Source organism: Macaca mulatta, chromosome 19 (genome assembly GCF_049350105.2).
Source record: "Macaca mulatta isolate MMU2019108-1 chromosome 19, T2T-MMU8v2.0, whole genome shotgun sequence".
NCBI classification, from domain to species: domain Eukaryota; kingdom Metazoa; phylum Chordata; class Mammalia; order Primates; family Cercopithecidae; genus Macaca; species Macaca mulatta.
In genome coordinates, this window is record NC_133424.1 from 18,870,300 (window position 1) to 18,886,889 (window position 16,590).

General features: G+C 52.0%; 1 protein-coding gene across 35 annotated transcripts in view; it reads left to right on the plus strand.

The window, feature by feature from the left end:
• The first annotated feature begins 6,020 nt into the window (after window positions 1-6,020).
• PGPEP1 (pyroglutamyl-peptidase I) overlaps window positions 6,021-16,590 on the plus strand; it is a 29,491-nt gene continuing 18,921 nt past the window's right edge. For 31 of the 35 annotated variants that reach the window (XM_077976946.1, XM_077976945.1, XM_077976948.1 and 28 more), the window contains exons 1-2: window positions 6,021-6,166; window positions 8,312-8,364. In XM_077976946.1, the coding sequence (XP_077833072.1) occupies window positions 6,133-6,166; window positions 8,312-8,364 (87 nt within the window). In that variant the 5' untranslated portion in view covers window positions 6,021-6,132. 35 annotated transcript variants of the gene reach the window in all.

Genomic DNA, 16,590 nt, shown 5'->3' on the forward strand with positions numbered 1-16,590 from the left:
ACAAAAAATTAGCCGGGCGTGATGGTGGGTGCCTGTAGTCCCAGCTACTCGGGAGGCTGAGGCAGGAGAATGGCGTGAACCTGGGAGGCGGAGCTTGCAGTGAGCGGAGATCAAGCCACTGCACTCCAGCCTGGGCAACAGAGTGAGGCTCCCCCTCAGGAAAAAAAAAAAAAGACACATGCAAACATGTTTGCAAATGCATAATATCTCTGGAAGGAAAAGTGAGCTCTGACTCCCAGACTCAAGTGATACTCCCACCTCAGCCTCTGGAATAGCTGGGACTATAGGTGCGCACCACTATGCTCGGCTAATTTTTTTTTTTTTTTTTTTTTTTTTTGAGACGGAGTCTCACTCCATCACCCAGGCTGGAGTGCAGTGGCGTGATCTTGGCTCACTGCAAGCTCTGCCTCCCAGGTTCACGCCATTCTCCTGCCTGAGCCTCCCGAGTAGCGGGACTACAGGCACCCGCCACCATGCCCGGCTAATTTTTTGTGTTTTTAGTAGAGACGGGGTTTCACCACTTTAGCCAGGATGGTCTTGATCTCCTGACCTTGTGATCCGCCCACCTTGGCCTCCCAAAGTGCTGGGATTACAGGTGTGAGCCACTGTGCCCGGCCTAATTTTTGTATTTTTAGTAGAGCAAGATTTCACCATGTTGCCCAGGCTGGTCTCAAGTGATCTGCCTGCCTCGGCCTCCCAAAGTGCTGGGATTACAGGCGTGAGCCACTGCACCTGGCCCACACCCGATTTTTTTTTTTTTTTTTTTTTTTTGAGACAGTTTCGCTCTATTGCCCAAGTTGGAGTGCAGTGGCACAATCTCAGCTCACTGCAACCTCTACCTCCTGAGTTCAAGCGATTCTCCTGCCTCAGCCTCTGAAGTAGCTGAGACCACAGGCACATGTCACCACACCTGGCTAATTTTTTTGTATTTTCAGTGGAGAAGGGGTTTCCCCATGTTGCCCAGGCTGATCTCGAACTCCTGGCCTCAAGTGATCCTCCTGCCTTGGCTTCCCAAAGTGCTAGGATTACAGGTGTGAGTTACCGCGCCTGGCCCACACCCAATCTTTAAATATTGTTTTAGAGGACTCCACTCTGACCTCTCTTTCCCCCCACTGCAGTTCATCTGACCCCTTCCCCTGTGCTGCTGGGTATATACTGTTGCAAACTATCCTAGTGCAAGAAACCTCACCTTGGCAGGTCCAGTGAGGATTTACTTTGGCTGGGATTGTCCTCCCCTAAGGAGGTGCCCATTTACTTCCAAACCAAAACCGAGCCCCTCCTGTGTGTGACCTGGGGCAGGTGGCTTAGCCACTCTGGGCCTCAGTTTCCTCACTTTGCTAACTGGGTTAAAAAAAAAATAGTTCTTTAGCTAGGTGTGGTGGCAGGCACCTGCAATCCAAGTCACTTGGGAGACTGAGGCAGGAGAATCGCTTGAACCTAGGAGGCAGCAGTGACAGCGAGCCGAGACCAGGCCTCTATACTCCAGCCTGGGCAACAAGAGTGAAACTCCGTCTCAAAAACAAACACACACACACAAATAGTTCCTCAGCCAGGTGCAGTGGTTCATACCTGTAATCCCAACACTTTGGGAGGCCGAGGCGGGCAGATCACTTGAGGTCAGGAGTTTGAGACAAGCCTAGCCAACATGGCGAAACCCCATCTCTACTAAAAATACAAAAATTAGCTGAGCATAGTGGTGTGCACCTGTAGTCCCAGCTACTTGGGAGGCTGAGGCAGGAGAATCACTTGAACCTGGGAGACAGAGGCTGCAGTGAGCCAAGATCGTGCCACTGCACTCCAGCCTGGGTGAGAGAGCAAGACTCTGTCTTAAAAAAAAAAAGTTCCCCCAAGCTGGGCATGGTGGCACATGCCTGTAGTCCCAGTTACTTGGGAGGCTGGGGCGGGAGGATGGCTTGAGCCCAGGGGGTGGAGGCTGCAGTGAGCTGTGACTGTGCCACTGCGCTCCAGCCTGTGAGACAAAGCAAGATCATATCTCAAAACAAAAAACAAAAACATGGCCCGAACATGATTAGGGCTACCAGTGAACATTAGCCTTTACGCCAGTCACTGGGGCAGCGGGACATGACTCAGTTTCTCCCCATCACTGCTGACTCTGCATGTTTTCGTTCCTCCCACTGCAATTGAGGAAACGAAAATCCACTGTCACTTCTCTCTCACCATATCCCTGACTTCTAGCAATGCATGTACTCCACACCAGGCATGTATCACATATTCAGGTTATAAAACCTGACTCTGGGTGAGTGGTTTTTTTGTTTTGTTTTGTTTTGTTTTGAGACGGAGTCTTGCTCTGTCCCTTAGGCTGGAATGCAGTGGCACGATCTCAGCTCACTGCAGCCTCCGTCTTCTGGGTTCAAGTGATTCTCCTGGCTCAGCCTCCCGAGTAGCTGGGACTATAGGCACGTGCCACTACTCCCGGCTAGTTTTTTGCATTTTTAGTAGAGACAGAGTTTCACCATGTTGGCCAGGCTGGTCTCAAACTCCTGGCCTCAGGTGATCCGCCTGCCTCGGCCTCCCAAAGTGCTGGGATTACAGGCATGAGCCACTGCGCCCGGCCAGGTTAGTGTTTTGATCTGCCCTCTTCTCCCACTTGGCTTGGACCTCATTCCCTGGCCAGCTCAGACAGCTCTCTGATGTTCTGCATTCTACCTGAAGCTGCTGAAGACCAAAATAGCCACTGAGCGTGTGACCTGGGGCGTGGGCTTCCAAACAGGGCTCAGGGGCAGCCTAGAGAGCTCTGCCCTTGGTGTTGGAGGAATTCGGGGGTGGAGCCAGTAAACACCATAGTACCAGCCAGGCACAGTGGCTCACGCCTGTAATCCCAGCACTTTGGGAGGCTGAGGCAGGCGGATCACCTGAGGTCAGGAGTTCAAGACCAGCCTGGCCAACATGGTGAAACCCCGTCTCTACTAAAAATGCAAAAATTAGCCAGGCACGGTGGTAGGCGCCAGTAATCCCAGCTATTCAGGAGGCTGAGGCAGGAGAATCGCTTGAACCCGGGGGCGGGAGGTTGTAGTGAGCCGAGATCACGCCATTGCATTCCAGCCTGGGTGACAGAATGAGACTCTGTCTCAAACAAACAAACAAAAAATCATAGTGTCCTGGTGAATGGTGGCGAAGTCTAAGTGGAACGGGCTCTCAGTGACCCACACAGCCGGGAGTTCTGACTCACACCTGTAATCCCAGCACTTTGGGAGGCTGAGGCAGGAGGATTGCTTGAGCCCAGGATTTCGAGACCAATCCAAACAGGCAACATAGCAAGACCTCGTCCTTACAAAAAATACAAAAATTGGCTGGGTGCAGCCCAGCGCAGTGGCTGAAGTCTGTAATCCCAGCACTTTGGGAGGCCTAGGCGGGCAGATCATGAGGTCAGGAGATCGAGACCATCCTGGCAAACACGGTGAAATCCTGTCTCTACTTAAAAAAAAATACAAAAAATTAGCTGGACATGGTGGCGGGCGCTTGTAGTCCCCAGCTACTTGGGAGGCTGAGGCAGGAGAATGGCGTGAACCTGGGAGGCGGAGCTTGCAGTGAGCCGAGATCATGCCACTGCACTCCAACCTGGGCAACAGAGGGAGACTCCAACTCAAAAAAAAAAAATAAAAACAAAAAAAAATAAATAATAAGATTTTTTAAAATTGGCTGGACGCAGTGGCTCACGCCTGTAATCCCAGCACTTTGGGAGGCTGAGGCGGGCGGATCACCTGAGGTCAGGAGATCGAGACCAGCCTCAACATGGAGAAACCCCCGACTCTTACTACAAATACAAAATTAGCCAGGTGTAGTGGCACGTGCCTGTAATCCCAGCTACTCAGGAGGCTGAGGCAGGAGAATTGCTTGAACCTGGGAGGCGGAGGGAGGTTGCAGTGAGCCGAGATTGCACCATTGCACTCCAGCCTGGGCAGCAAGAGCGAAACTCTGCCTCAAAAAAAAAAAAAAAAAAAAAAAAAATTAAATTAAATTAAAAAAGAAAATTAGCCAGGCCTGGTTTTATGTGTCTGTAGTCCCAGCTACTCGGGAGGCTGAGGTGGGAGAATCGCTTCAGCCATGGAGGTTGAGGCTGCAGTGAGCTGTGATCGCTCCATTGCTCTCCAGCCTGGGCAAAAAGAACAAGATCCTGTCTCAAAAAAAAAAAAAAAAAAAACAGTGACCCAAGTCCGGGGTCCAGCCCTGTTTCTGAAGATGTGGCCAGAAACTCAGCTTTCATTTTCTGCCTGTTTTTAGAGGAATTCTGGTCTCTGATGAAAGTTGGCAGAATGTGCCTGGGGACGTGCTGGGTGTTGGGATGCAGCTCTAACAGAACAACATGTCCTTCTCGGGAAGTTCTCATCTCTATGTCAGAGGAAATGGGAAGCCAACCAGAGAGGCTGTGACTATACTAAATGATTTCTGCTTAGTAATACCTGGGGGGGCCAGAGGCGGTGTTTCATGCCTGTAATCCCAGTACTTTGGGAAGTTGAGAAGGGTGGATCACCTGAGGTCAGGAGTTCGAGACCAGCCTGGCCAACATGGTGAAACTTCCTCTCTACTAAAAATCCAAAATTAGCTGGGTAAGGTGGAACTCACCTGTAATCCCAAGCTACTCGGGAGGCTGAGGTGGGAGAATCGCTTGAACCCGGGAGGCAGAGGTCGCAGTGAGCCAAGATCACACCACTGCACTCCAGCCTGGGCGACAAGAGTGAAACTACGTCTCAAATAAATAAATACATAAATAATTTCTGCTTAATAATACCTGGGGGACTAAATAATCTGTACAACAAACCCCCATGACACGAGTTTATCTATATAACCTGCACATGTGCCCCATAACTTAAAAGTTAAAAAAAATTAAAAATGATTACTGGCCAGGCGTGCTGGTCCACACCTGTAATCCCAGCACTTTTGGGAGGCCAACGGGGCAGATTGCTTGAGCTCAGGAGTTCGAGACCAGCCTGTGCAACATAGTGAAACTCCCGACTCTACAAAAATTAGCTGGGTGTGGTGCCACACACCTGTAGTCCCAGCTACTCAGAAGGCTGAGGTGTGAGGATCAGTTGAACCCTGGAGGTCAAGGTTGTAGTGAGCTATGATTGTGCCACTGCACTCCAGCCTGGGTAACAGAGACCCTGTCTCCAAAAAAATAAAATAAAATAAAATAAAATAAAATAAATAAAATAGAGAGAGAGAAAGGAAATAATTTCTGAGCTTTATTGCTCTAAAGAGGATGGAACCAGGGAATAAGATGGAAATACTAGGGGGTAGCAGTGGGGTCATTTCAGCCAGGGAGGGCCAGAAGGAACCCTCAGAGGAGGTAATAGGATAGCAGGGAAGTGACAGCCAGAGAAGGCCCCAAGGAGAAAGTGACAGTTCACCCCTCAGAGGAGGTGACAGCCAGGGAGAGGAGGGCGCCTGGGAGAAGGCGACATTGGAACACTGGAGCTGAGGGCTGAAGGCGGCCAGCTTCGCAGGTACCTGCGGGGTGTGCTCCGGCGGAGGGAACAGGAGGTGCAATCGCCCTCCCCCATTAGCCTCCTAGGACCATGGGGTCCTGCAGAGAACCTTCTGGCACCACACAAATGTGGTTGCCGTGTTTTTCCTTTTTTACTCCGTCCTCCCCTACCCCCGCCAACTCCCTGGCCTGAATGCCGCTCCTGTGACCCCTCGAGGTGAGTGGCCTCGGGGAAGTGGCAATCTGTGCCTCAGTTTCCTTATCTGGAAAACAGGCCTTGCTCGCGGGGACTCCCCTCCCTAATTCTGGGCAGTATGCATGCATAGGGCAGGCCCTCAATGAACTCTTATAGAATAAAGGACCGGCTCGTCCCCAGCACCTGACTCAGTGCGTACACCCTACGGCATAAGATGTTCCCATTTTGCAGACGGGGAAACGGAGGTTGGGGAGGATGGTGATAGCCGTCGGGGGCTGGGTTCAGTGTCGGAGGCAGAGCGCAGGGCGCGCACGCTGCGTCTCGGGCCCGCGGGCGCGCACGCCTAGCGCCTGACCGGGGGCGTGGAAGGGGGCGTGGAGGGGCGTGGCCTTGCGGGGCTGTGAGGCTACCGCGGCTGCGAGGCTACCGCGGCTGCAGCTGTCGCGCCAGTCGGAACAGAAGCGGGTCCGAGGCGCAGCCCAGTCCCGCCATGGAGCAGCCGAGGAAGGCGGTGGTAGTGACGGGTACGCTGGCTGATGGGGGCTGTAGCGGCAGCGGCCGGGGCGGCTCCGGGACTGCGGGGCCGGGCGGGGCAGGTGCTGGAAGTCCTCCCAGATTTGGAAGGTGTCATCGCCCGCGGGAGCCCTGCGCAGCCCAGGCTTCCTGGAAAGTGGAAGAGGAGGAGCCTCGGGGGTCCCAGGGTCGGGAGTCAGGGCAGTCAGGCGCGGGGATTGGGGGGCCGGGCAAATGCCCGGCGCCGCGCAGGTCCCCCTGGCGTCCTTTCCTTCCAAGGTAGGGATGGTGACCCTCCTGGCACCTGCCTGCTCTGTCTGGCCTGCGGGCTGGACTGGACCCTTCCTCCCTGCCCCTTCCGAGGTCCGGCCTGTCCCCACACCGCCCCCCCAACCCCCGGCCCCAGGGGACAAAGGCCGATTTGCGGGCAGGAAGTGTCCCAGTGACAAATGAACCTCCCAGTCACTGCTCGCCGCGCCCTGCGCTCGTGGGGGGCTGCTCCCCCAAGGCAGGGACAGGTGGGAGTCCGGGGACCTCGGGCGCTGGGGCTCTCCCAGCTGTCCCAGGGACTGTCTTCAGCGGAAACCTTTTGTGTTTTGTGCCGGGGCTGTTTGTTGGTGAGTCAGGGCCCCCGCTGTCACCGACTCCCCCCAACCCCCAAACCAACTGTTCCTCCTCTCTGAGACTCCGCCTCGGGGCCACGTGGGGCGCAAACTTCCGCTGGGGCCTCAGAGTCAGGGAATAGGGGGTGTCATTTTGACCTGCTGTCTGGAGGGGTCAGAGTGAGAAATCCCGCAAAGGTGCACACAGGTGTTTTGTGGCTGTTGAAGGGAGGTTGAGGCTGATCCTGGAGATTCAGGGAAGAGGGAAGAAACCAGACACCTGCTTAACAGGTGTGTGTAATTAGGAGGAGGGTCACTGCCCCCACCCCCTCCAGCCTTCCTTGATCTGGTTATTTATTCCAGCACTTTTTGAATGAGCTGATTACATCTTGACTGTCTCCATTTTGCAGAAAGGGAAACTGAGGCTCACAGAGGTCATCCAGTTTGTAAGGGGCTGAGCTGGGACTCAAACTTTGGCTGTACAGAAGGATAGAGTTAGGAGGTCCCCTTCTGAGCCACAGCCCCTACCTGCTATCCCAGGCTACAGCATCTCTGCATAGCATTTATATCCTGTGGGATCACTGGCCCAGATGGACCATATATTTTTTTGTTTTGTTTTGTTTTGAGATGGAGTTTTGCTCTTGTTGCCCAAGCTGGAGTGCAATGGCGTGATCTCGGCTCACTGCAACCTCCACCTCCTGCGTTCAAGCAATTCTCCTGCCTCAGCCTCCTGAGTAGCTGGAATTACGGGCATGTATCACCACAGCTGGCTAATTTTTTGTATTTTTAGTAGAAACAGGATTTCACCATGTTAGCCAGGCTGGTCTCGAACTCCTGACCTCAGGTGATCTGCCCGCCTCGGCCTCCCAAAGTGCTGGGATTACAGGTGTGAGTCACCACACCCGGCCCCAGGACTGGATTTGAATCCCAGCTCTTTCACCTTCTTGCTGTGTGACCTTGGGCAGCTAGCTTCACCTCTCTGTGCCTCAGTCCCTGCTCCTGGAAACTGGGCCCAGGAAAAACCCTTGCCTGAAAGGGGATGTGGCCAGGTGGAATGCCAGGAAGATCACTTAGCACAGCCTTGGGTGACTGTCGTGTTTTGGAAAGGGGGGCCTGGAGTTTGAGCTAGCAGTGAGGAGGGTGACAAGGTGAAATCTAGACAGCCCATAGGGCTCATTCCTCATTTGGTGCCGATTCAGGGCATTTCGGGACAGTGACACAATAATTTTAGGTTGGGTCAAGGGGAACAGAGGAAGTGGAGACAGGATCAGGACAACCTTTTCGGAGGCAGAAGAGACCTCTGGATCCTGGCTGAGCAGGAGGGGCCGGCGGAGGTGAAGACAGGAAGGGACCCGTTGACTTCAGAGTGGACAGGTGCAGGACGGCGGCTCTGACGGGTCTCCAGGTGCTCCTAGAACTCAGGACCAGGCCCGCAATGTCCCTGGCAGCTGCGCCCTGAAGCTCCTTGTTTGCTTCTCCAGGTGGGAGTAGCGGCCAGGGGAAGACTGGGAAGGGCCACTCTTGGGTAATATATTGCTTTTCCTGTTTTTTCAGGATTTGGCCCTTTTGGGGAACACACTGTGAACGCCAGTTGGATTGCAGTTCAGGTAACTTAGATCTGGAGGGTGGGAGTCAGGCTTGGAACTGGGCACTCCCCCGCCGCAGAAAGTTATGGCATCCCAGAAAGTCTCCTTTCAACAAAACTTTTTTTTTTTTTTTTTTTGAGACAAAGTCTCACTCTATCACCCCCCATGCTGGAATGCAATGGCACAATCTCAGCTCACTGCCACCTCTGCCTCCTGAGTTTAAGCGACTCTCTTTTTTTTTTTTTTTTTTTTTTTTTATTAGCGACTCTCTTACCTCAGCCTCCAGAGTGCCTGAGATTATAGGTGGCTGCCACCACGCCCGGCTAATTTTTGTATTTTTAGTAGAGATGGGGTTTCACCATGTTGGCCAGGCTGGTCTCGAACTCCTGACCTCAAGTGATCCTCTGGTCTCAGCCTGCTAAAATGCTGGAATTACAGGCATGAGCCACTATGCCCAGCCAGCTCTTACAAAACGATGTCGGATCCACATATCTTCCTGGATAGTAACCACTGGAGCACACATCTGTTGAGTATTTGTTTGCAGCCCAGAACTCTGAATCCTCCCAATAACCCCTGCATAGTAGGGGCAGTTATTCTTGCGCCCACTTAACAGAAGAGAAAACTGAGGCCCAGGGGAGAGACAAAGAGAGTTCTCTGACATCACACAGCCAAGAAATGGGAGTGGCATTGCTTCAGAAGTGCCCCAGGCCCCAGCCATCGGCTAGATCTGGGTCTGGAGGGCCAGGTGTGGATATAAACATAGCTGGTTTCCAGGACACAGCTGTTTATGTGGTGCTGGCGTCTACTTTACCTAGGAATTATCCAACTCTAGGATCTCCGTCTTTTTTTTTTTTTTTTTTTTGGCTCACTGCAACCTCCGCTTCCCGGGTTCAAGGATTCTCCTGCCTCAGCCTCCAGAGTAGCTAGGATTACAGGCGCCCCCTACCGTGCTAATACCTGCTAATTTTTGTATTTTTAGTAGAGACAGGGTTTCACCATGGTGGCCAGGGTGGTCTCAAACTCCTGACCTCAGGTGATCCACCCTCCTCAGCCTCCCAAAGTACTCGGATTACAGGTGTGAGCCACCACACCTGGCCAGGATCTCCCTCCTTTTTAACAAAAATGTTTTCCGTTGACTCAGACAAATCGTGACTCAGGTTGGTTTCTGAACAGCCAAAGTGAGAATTCTCTGGTATGTTTTGGGCAGGTAATTCGTGGTTTCGGAAGGACCAGGCAGGAATATGTGGGGTGGGGTGGCAGGGGGACATGTCTTGACTTTGTAGGAGGGGGTACGGTGAGCCTCGCTGTCACCTCCCGGCAGCTGGGGGAGGAAAAGATGGCATATTAGGGCCGGGCGCGGTGGCTCAAGCCTGTAATCCCAGCACTTTGGGAGGCCGAGGCGGGTGGATCACGAGGTCAGGAGATCGAGACTATCCTGGCTAACATGGTGAAACCCCGTCTCTACTAAAAATACAAAAAACTAGCCGGGCGTGGTGGCGGGCGCCTGTAGTCTCAGCTACTTGGGAGGCTGAGGCGGGAGAATGGCGTGAACCCGGGAGGTGGAGCTTGCAGTGAGCCGAGATCACGCCACTGCACTCCAGCCTGGGAGACACAGCGAGACTCCGTCTCAAAAAAAAAAAAAAAAAAAAAAAGATGGCATATTAGGGGCCGAGGGGGGCTGTCATTCCGGGTGCCCTGAACAAGATGCCAGCCTGCAAAACCTTTCTAGTTTCTTTCCCAGATGGAGTATTTTGTAGGGACAGGCTGGGGAGCAATGCACAGAAACAAGGAAGTGTTTTTTGCTTATATAAATCAGACCGGCAGAGACCAGAGCCAAACTCCTGTTTATCCTAGCCTGCTTGCTGCCTGATTGAAAGTAACCTCTGTTCCCACTCCAGAATCCTAGATTTGGAGAAAAATCTAAGTTGAAACCTCAGCGTGGCAGTTCCCAGCTGTACCCCCCATTTTTTAATCACCCCCTTCCCTCCCCAACTTAAGACCTTAAAGTTTTGGCTGTTTCCCTTCTTTTTTTTTTTTTTTTTTTTTTCTTTCCTGCCCAGTTTGTGAACGGGACGGAGGGACAGGGTCCCGGGACCCTGCAGATGGGAGCGTGCCCGAGGCCCTGCCTGCTCACCCGTTCCCCGGAGAGCCAGACAAAAAGAAACAGCGTGTTTCTGAAGACTTGTGTGTCAGGCTTTGTGCAGATTTCAGACAGGAGCCTTCACGGGGCTGAGTGGACACAAAGCCGGGTGTCTGAATTCCTGGGCCCCAGACACTGTGATCTGCATCTAAATAGAAGAAAAATCAATTAAACAATCTTTGGAAATCCCTCTGAGCTTCGGGGCTTCTCGGATGGTGAAGGATGGCAGGTTTTTATCCTGTGGCCGGAGAGGAAATAGCCCTTCTCCTTGGTTATCCTCTCTCCAGACCTGCAGTTGCCACTTTTTGCTTTCTTTTTTTTTTTTTTTTTAATCTGGAGACACCGTTTCGTTCTTGTTGCCCAGGCTGGAGTGCAATGGCATGGTGTCGGCTCACTTCAACTTCCACCTCCTGGTTCAAGCGATTCTCCTGCCTCAGCCTCCCTAGTAGCTGGGATTACAGCTGCACACCACCACGCCCAGCTAATTTTTTAATTTTTAGTTCAGACGGGATTTTGCCACATTGACCAGGCTGGTCTTGAACTCCTGACCTCAGGTGATCCGTCCACCTCGGCCTCCCAAAGTGCTGGGATTACAGGCATGAGCCACTGTGCCCAGGCCCACTTTTCGCTTTCTTCCTGAAGTTTAGGACACAAGATTCCCCACCATTCCCCTGCTAAAAAGATGCCAGCCTTCTCAGATCTGATTGTTTCACTTAAACAAAACAAAACAAAGTTTAACATATATACACCCAGGACACTCATTAGTGAAATTTTAGGCCTGGCATGATGGCTCACGCCTGTAATCCCAGCACTTTGGGAGGCTGAGGTGGGAGAATCACCTGAGGCATGGAGTTCGAGACCAGCCTGGCCAACCTAGCAAGACCCCATCTCTATAAAAAAAAATACAAAAATTAGCTAGGTGTGGTGGCACATGCCTGTAGTCCCAGCTACTCGGGAGGCTGATATGGGAGGATGACCTAAGCCTGGGGAGGTAGAGGCTGCAGTGAACCCTTGGTGTCACTGCACTCCAGCCCAGGTGACAGAGCTAGACCCTGTCCCAAAAAAAAAAAAAAAAAAAATTTGACCAGGCACAGTGGCTCACGCATGTAATCCTAGCGCTTTAGAAGGCTGAGGCTAGTGGATTGCCTGAGGTCAGAAGTTCAAGACCAGCCTGACCAATATGGTGAAACTCCGTCTCTACTAAAAATACAAAAATTAGCCGGAAATCGCTTGAACCCAGGAGGCGGAGGTTGCAGTGAGCCGAGATTGTGCCACTGCACTGCAGCCTGGGTGACAAAGCGAGACTCCGTCTCAAAAAAAAAAAAAAAAAAAAAAAGAAATTTTACATATGTGTACTCCCAAGGCCAGGTCAAGATCTCAAACATTCTCTGGTTCTTCCTCGCATTCTTCACAGAAGCCTCACATAGCCTCTTCCCAAGTATTCCCAAGCCCTCCAGTTGTAAACCTCTGCAGATTTTTTTGTGCCACTAGGTGAATTTTGCCTGTTCTAGAAGTTGGTGGGAACAAGTGGCTTCCAGGTCCCACACCTCTGTGAGAACCACCCCTGGAGTTGCTGTCTGGTTCCTTCTTGTCCTGGACTTGCCTGTTAGAAAGGTGTCCCTGCTGGATGGGTTGAATCCATTCCTCCAAAAAATGTGCCCTGGGGTGGTGTTGGTGTAACGCAGGCAACTGTTGCTAGGTGTCATCTCCACCCGAAGATGGGTGATCTGTTCTGCGCCGTGGGTGGCCATTGCTTCCTGCCCTGACGGATTTTTCAGAAGCTCCTCCTCCTTCAGGGACCTCCTAAGTACTTCTCTGTGTCTCTCCCCTCTTGCTCCTTCTGGGTCTCTCTCTGTCCCTTTCCCCTCTTCTCTCTATCTGTGTTCATCTCTGTGTGTCTCTTCATCTCTCTGTCTCTGTCGCTTTCACCTCTCTCTGTGTGTGTGTCTGTTTCTCTCTCTTGTCTCCTTGTATCTTTCTGCCTCTCTGGGGTTTCTCTGTTTCTTCCCACCTCATCCCCTCTTTCTCTCTCCGTTTCTCTCTTTCTCTCTCTCTGTTTTTTTTTTGTTTTGTTTTGTTTTTGTTTTGTTTTTTGAGACGGAGTCTCGCTCTGTCGCCCAGGCTGGAGTGCAGTGGCGCGATCTCGGCTCACTGCAAGCTCCGCCTCCCGGGTTCCCGCCATTCTCCTGCCTCAGCCTCCTGAGTAGCTGGGACTACAGGCGCCCGCCACCGCGCCCGGCTAATTTTTTGTATTTTTAGTAGAGACGGGGTTTCACCGTGGTCTCGATCTCCTGACCTTGTGATCCGCCCGCCTCGGCCTCCCCAAGTGCTGGGATTACAGGCGTGAGCCACCGCGCCCGGCCGAATTTTTTTTTTTTTTGAGACAGGTTCTCACTCTGCCGTCCAGGCTGGAGTGGAGTTCAATGGTCGATTGAATGAGCGAGGTGAGCGATCTCAGCTCACCTCATCGTTGACCTCCCGGCCTCAGGTGATCCTCCCACCTTACCCTCCCAATTAGCTGGGACTACAGGCATGCACCACCACACCCAGCAATTTTTTTTTTTTTTTTTTTTTTTTTGAGATGGTATTTGGCCATTTTGCCCAGGCTGGTCTCAAACTTCTGGGCTCAAGCCATCCTCCCGTCTCGGCCTCCCAAAGTGTTGGAATTACAGGCGTGAGCCTCCATGCCGAGCCTTCTCTGTTTCTCTCTGTCTCCCTGTCTCCCTGTCTCTCTCTGGGTCTTACTATCTCTTCCCCTTTCTCTCTTTTTCTATCTTTGTTTCTCTCTGTGTGTCTCAGTTTCTCTCCCTGTGTGTGTGTCTGTCTCCTTGTCTCTTTCTCTCTCTTTCCCCTTCTCTCTCTCTCCATTTCTGTTTCTCTCTGACTCCATCTCTCTGTCTCTTTTTTTTTTTTTTTTTTTGAGACAGGGTCTCACTCTGTCACCCAGGCTGGAGTGCAATGGTGCCATCTTGGCTCACTGCCACCTCTGCCTCCCGAGTTCAAGCGATTCTCCCATCTCAGCCTACCAAGTAGCTGGGACTACAGGTGCATGCCACCATGCCCAGCTAATTTTTGTATTTTTAGTGGCGACAAGGTTTCACCATATTCGTCAGGCTGGTCTCGAACTCCTGACCTTGTGATCCGCCCACCTCGGCCTCCCAAAGTGCTGGGATTACACTGTGCCTGGCCTGTCTCCGTCTCTTCTGATCCTCTCTCTTCGTCCCCTGGGTGAAGTCATACCCACAGCATAGGTGGAACTGTTTCCCACCCACAGTATTCAGGAGGTGGGTGGGAGTTGGGGGGGTACAGAGGGGATCCCCCCCTTGTCTTTCCTGGGATAGTGGCTACCCCCAGCACCCCAAACAGGAGGCACCATGTGTCTTGTGTGTCCCATCTCCCCTCTCTCTCAGGGTGGACTGGGGCACTGGCCGTGTTTCTCTTCTGAGGAGGCGCAGGTGCGTGTTAAGGGCCGGGGAGCTCTGGGGCTCAGGGCCGTCTGGGGCGTCTCTTGCCCAAGCTGGGTGAGGAGGACCCGGGTCACAGAACTTGGTAACATCACAGGACAATTGCTGCCACAGTGAGTCTAGACAGACCTGCTAAGGATATTACCAGGGAACAAAGAGGGTCTTTGTCGTGAGGTCAGGGGAATCGGTCAGACGAGGCTGCGCGGCGGGGTCCTGTCAGGTAGATGGGGTGTAGACAATGGGGCATCTGCCCGAGCCCCGTCCTTTCACGGTGTATGCTCTGGTGGTGCATGAGGCCGGGTGTGCTCCCAGCAAAGTGATGTGGGACTTGGGGTGCCCTGCGCCCCTTCTCCCGGAGGAGAACCATCCAGCCCTGTTGGAACAGAGCGCGTTCAGAGGCTAAGACTTCAGCCAGATTACCAGCCATGCACTTCCTTCTAGTGCCAGATACACTGTATGGCAAGCGGCTCCCCACTGTTACCCTATTTAAAATTGAGGGATAATTTACATCAGGCAATGTGAACAGACCTTAAGTTTCCCCATCACTTTGGTGAAAAACTTTCTTTTTGTTTTGAGATGGGGTCTTGCTCTGTTGCCCAGGCTGGAGTGCAGTGGCACAATCATAGCTCACTGCAGCCTCAACCTCCTGGACTCCAGCGATCCTCTTGCCTCAGCCTCCCAAGTAGCTGGGACTTAGGCAGGCACCACCATGCCTGGCTAATTTTTTCAATTTTATTTTTTGTAGAGATGGGATCTCACTATATTGCCCAGGCTGGTCTTGAACTCCCGGGCTTAAATGATCCTTCCACCTCGGCCTCCCAACGAAGCTGGGATTACAGGTGTGAGCCACCAAGCCCTGCCATCAAGTGGGTCTTGCCAAATGCACACGTGAACACCTCTCTTGTGATTGCATGCCTTGGGGTATGTGTATGTATGTTGACAGTGGTTTTCTTTCTCTCTTTCTTTCTTTTTCTTTTCTTTTCTTTTCTTTCTTTTCTTTTCTTTCTTCAGAATCTCACTCTGTCATCCAGGCTGGAGTGCAGTGGCGCAATCTCAGCTCACTGCAACCTCCGCCTCCCGGGTTCAGGTGGTTATCATGCCTCAACCTCCCAGGTAGCTGAGACTCAGCTAGTTTTTGTATTTTTAGTAGAGACATGGTTTCGCCATGTTGGCCAGGCTGGTCTTGAACTCTGGCCTCAAGCAATCCTCCTGCCTCGGCCTCCCAAATCGCTGGGATTACAGGTGTGAGCCACCCACCCCTGACCCTGTTTTTCTGAATACAGCTTTCCCTGTTGACTTTTAAAGTAACACATCCCATGAGACTCAAGGCATCACCTTGTGCCCATTAGGGAGAAGACAGAAAAGAGGCAGATCTGTTGATATGGGACTATGGGTTGTTTTATTTTATTTTTTGATTTTGTAAAACATTGACATGGTTCAAAAGTCAAAATCGGCCGGGCGCGGTGGCTCAAGCCTGTAATCCCAGCACTTTGGGAGGCCGAGACGGGCGGATCACGAGGTCAGGAGATCGAGACCATCCTGGCTAACACGGTGAAACCCCGTCTCTACTAAAAAATACAAAAAACTAGCCGGGCGAGGTGGCGGGCGCCTGTAGTCCCAGCTACCTGGGAGGCTGAGGCAGGAGAATGGCGTGAACCCGGGAGGCGGAGCTTGCAGTGAGCTGAGATCCGGCCACTGCACTCCAGCCTGGGTGGCAGAGCGAGACTCCGTCTAAAAAAAAAAAAAAAAAAAAAAAAAATTCAAAATCGTGATGAGTTTTTTGCAGAGAAGTCTCCCTCCCGTCCCCATCCCCCGCTTCCATTCCTTCCTTGTCCAGAAGGTGGTGCAGTCTCACCATAGGTCTTGCCTGGAAATCCCTCCAGGTTGGTCCAGACAGAGATTACTCACTCTTTTAGATAGTTTAATTTTTTTTTTAATTTTGATGAAATCCAGTTTATCAATTTTTTTCTTTTATTGTCTGTGCTTTTTGTGTCACTTGGGGTGTGGGGGTTTTGTTTTTGTTTTTTTTTTTGAGATGGGGGTCTCACAATGTTGCCCAGGCTGACCTCGAACTCCTGGCCTCAAGTGATCCTCCCCAGTAGCTGGGATTACAGGCATGAGCCACTGTGCCTGGCTGCTGATTTGTGTTTTGTTTGTTGGTTTGTTTTGAGACAGAGCGAGACTCTGGCTGGAGTGCAGTGTTGTGATCTTGGCTCACTGCAACCTCCACCTCCCAAGTTCAAGCGATTCTCCTACCTCGGCCTCCCGAGTAGCTGAGGCTACAGTCATGCACCACCACGCCTGGCTAATTTTTTGTGTTTTTAGTAGAGACGGGGTTTCACCATGTTGGCCAGGCTGGTCTCAAACTCCTGACCTCAAATGATCTATCTGCCTCGACGTTCCAAAGTGCTGGGACTACAGGCATGAGCCACTGCACCTGGCCTGCTGATTTGTTTTTAAGAGAGAAAAGAGCTCTGTGGGTTCTCCTCTTGAAGATTAGGGGAAGACGCATTTACAAACTGAAAAGTTGTCTCCTCTGAGACGTATTGAATATGAGGTGGGAAAACCAGGCTTCAGTGTGATGATCTCTCTCAATAGCAATTGTGTATTGACTGATCTGCAGTGCAGCAATGCCCTGTTTGG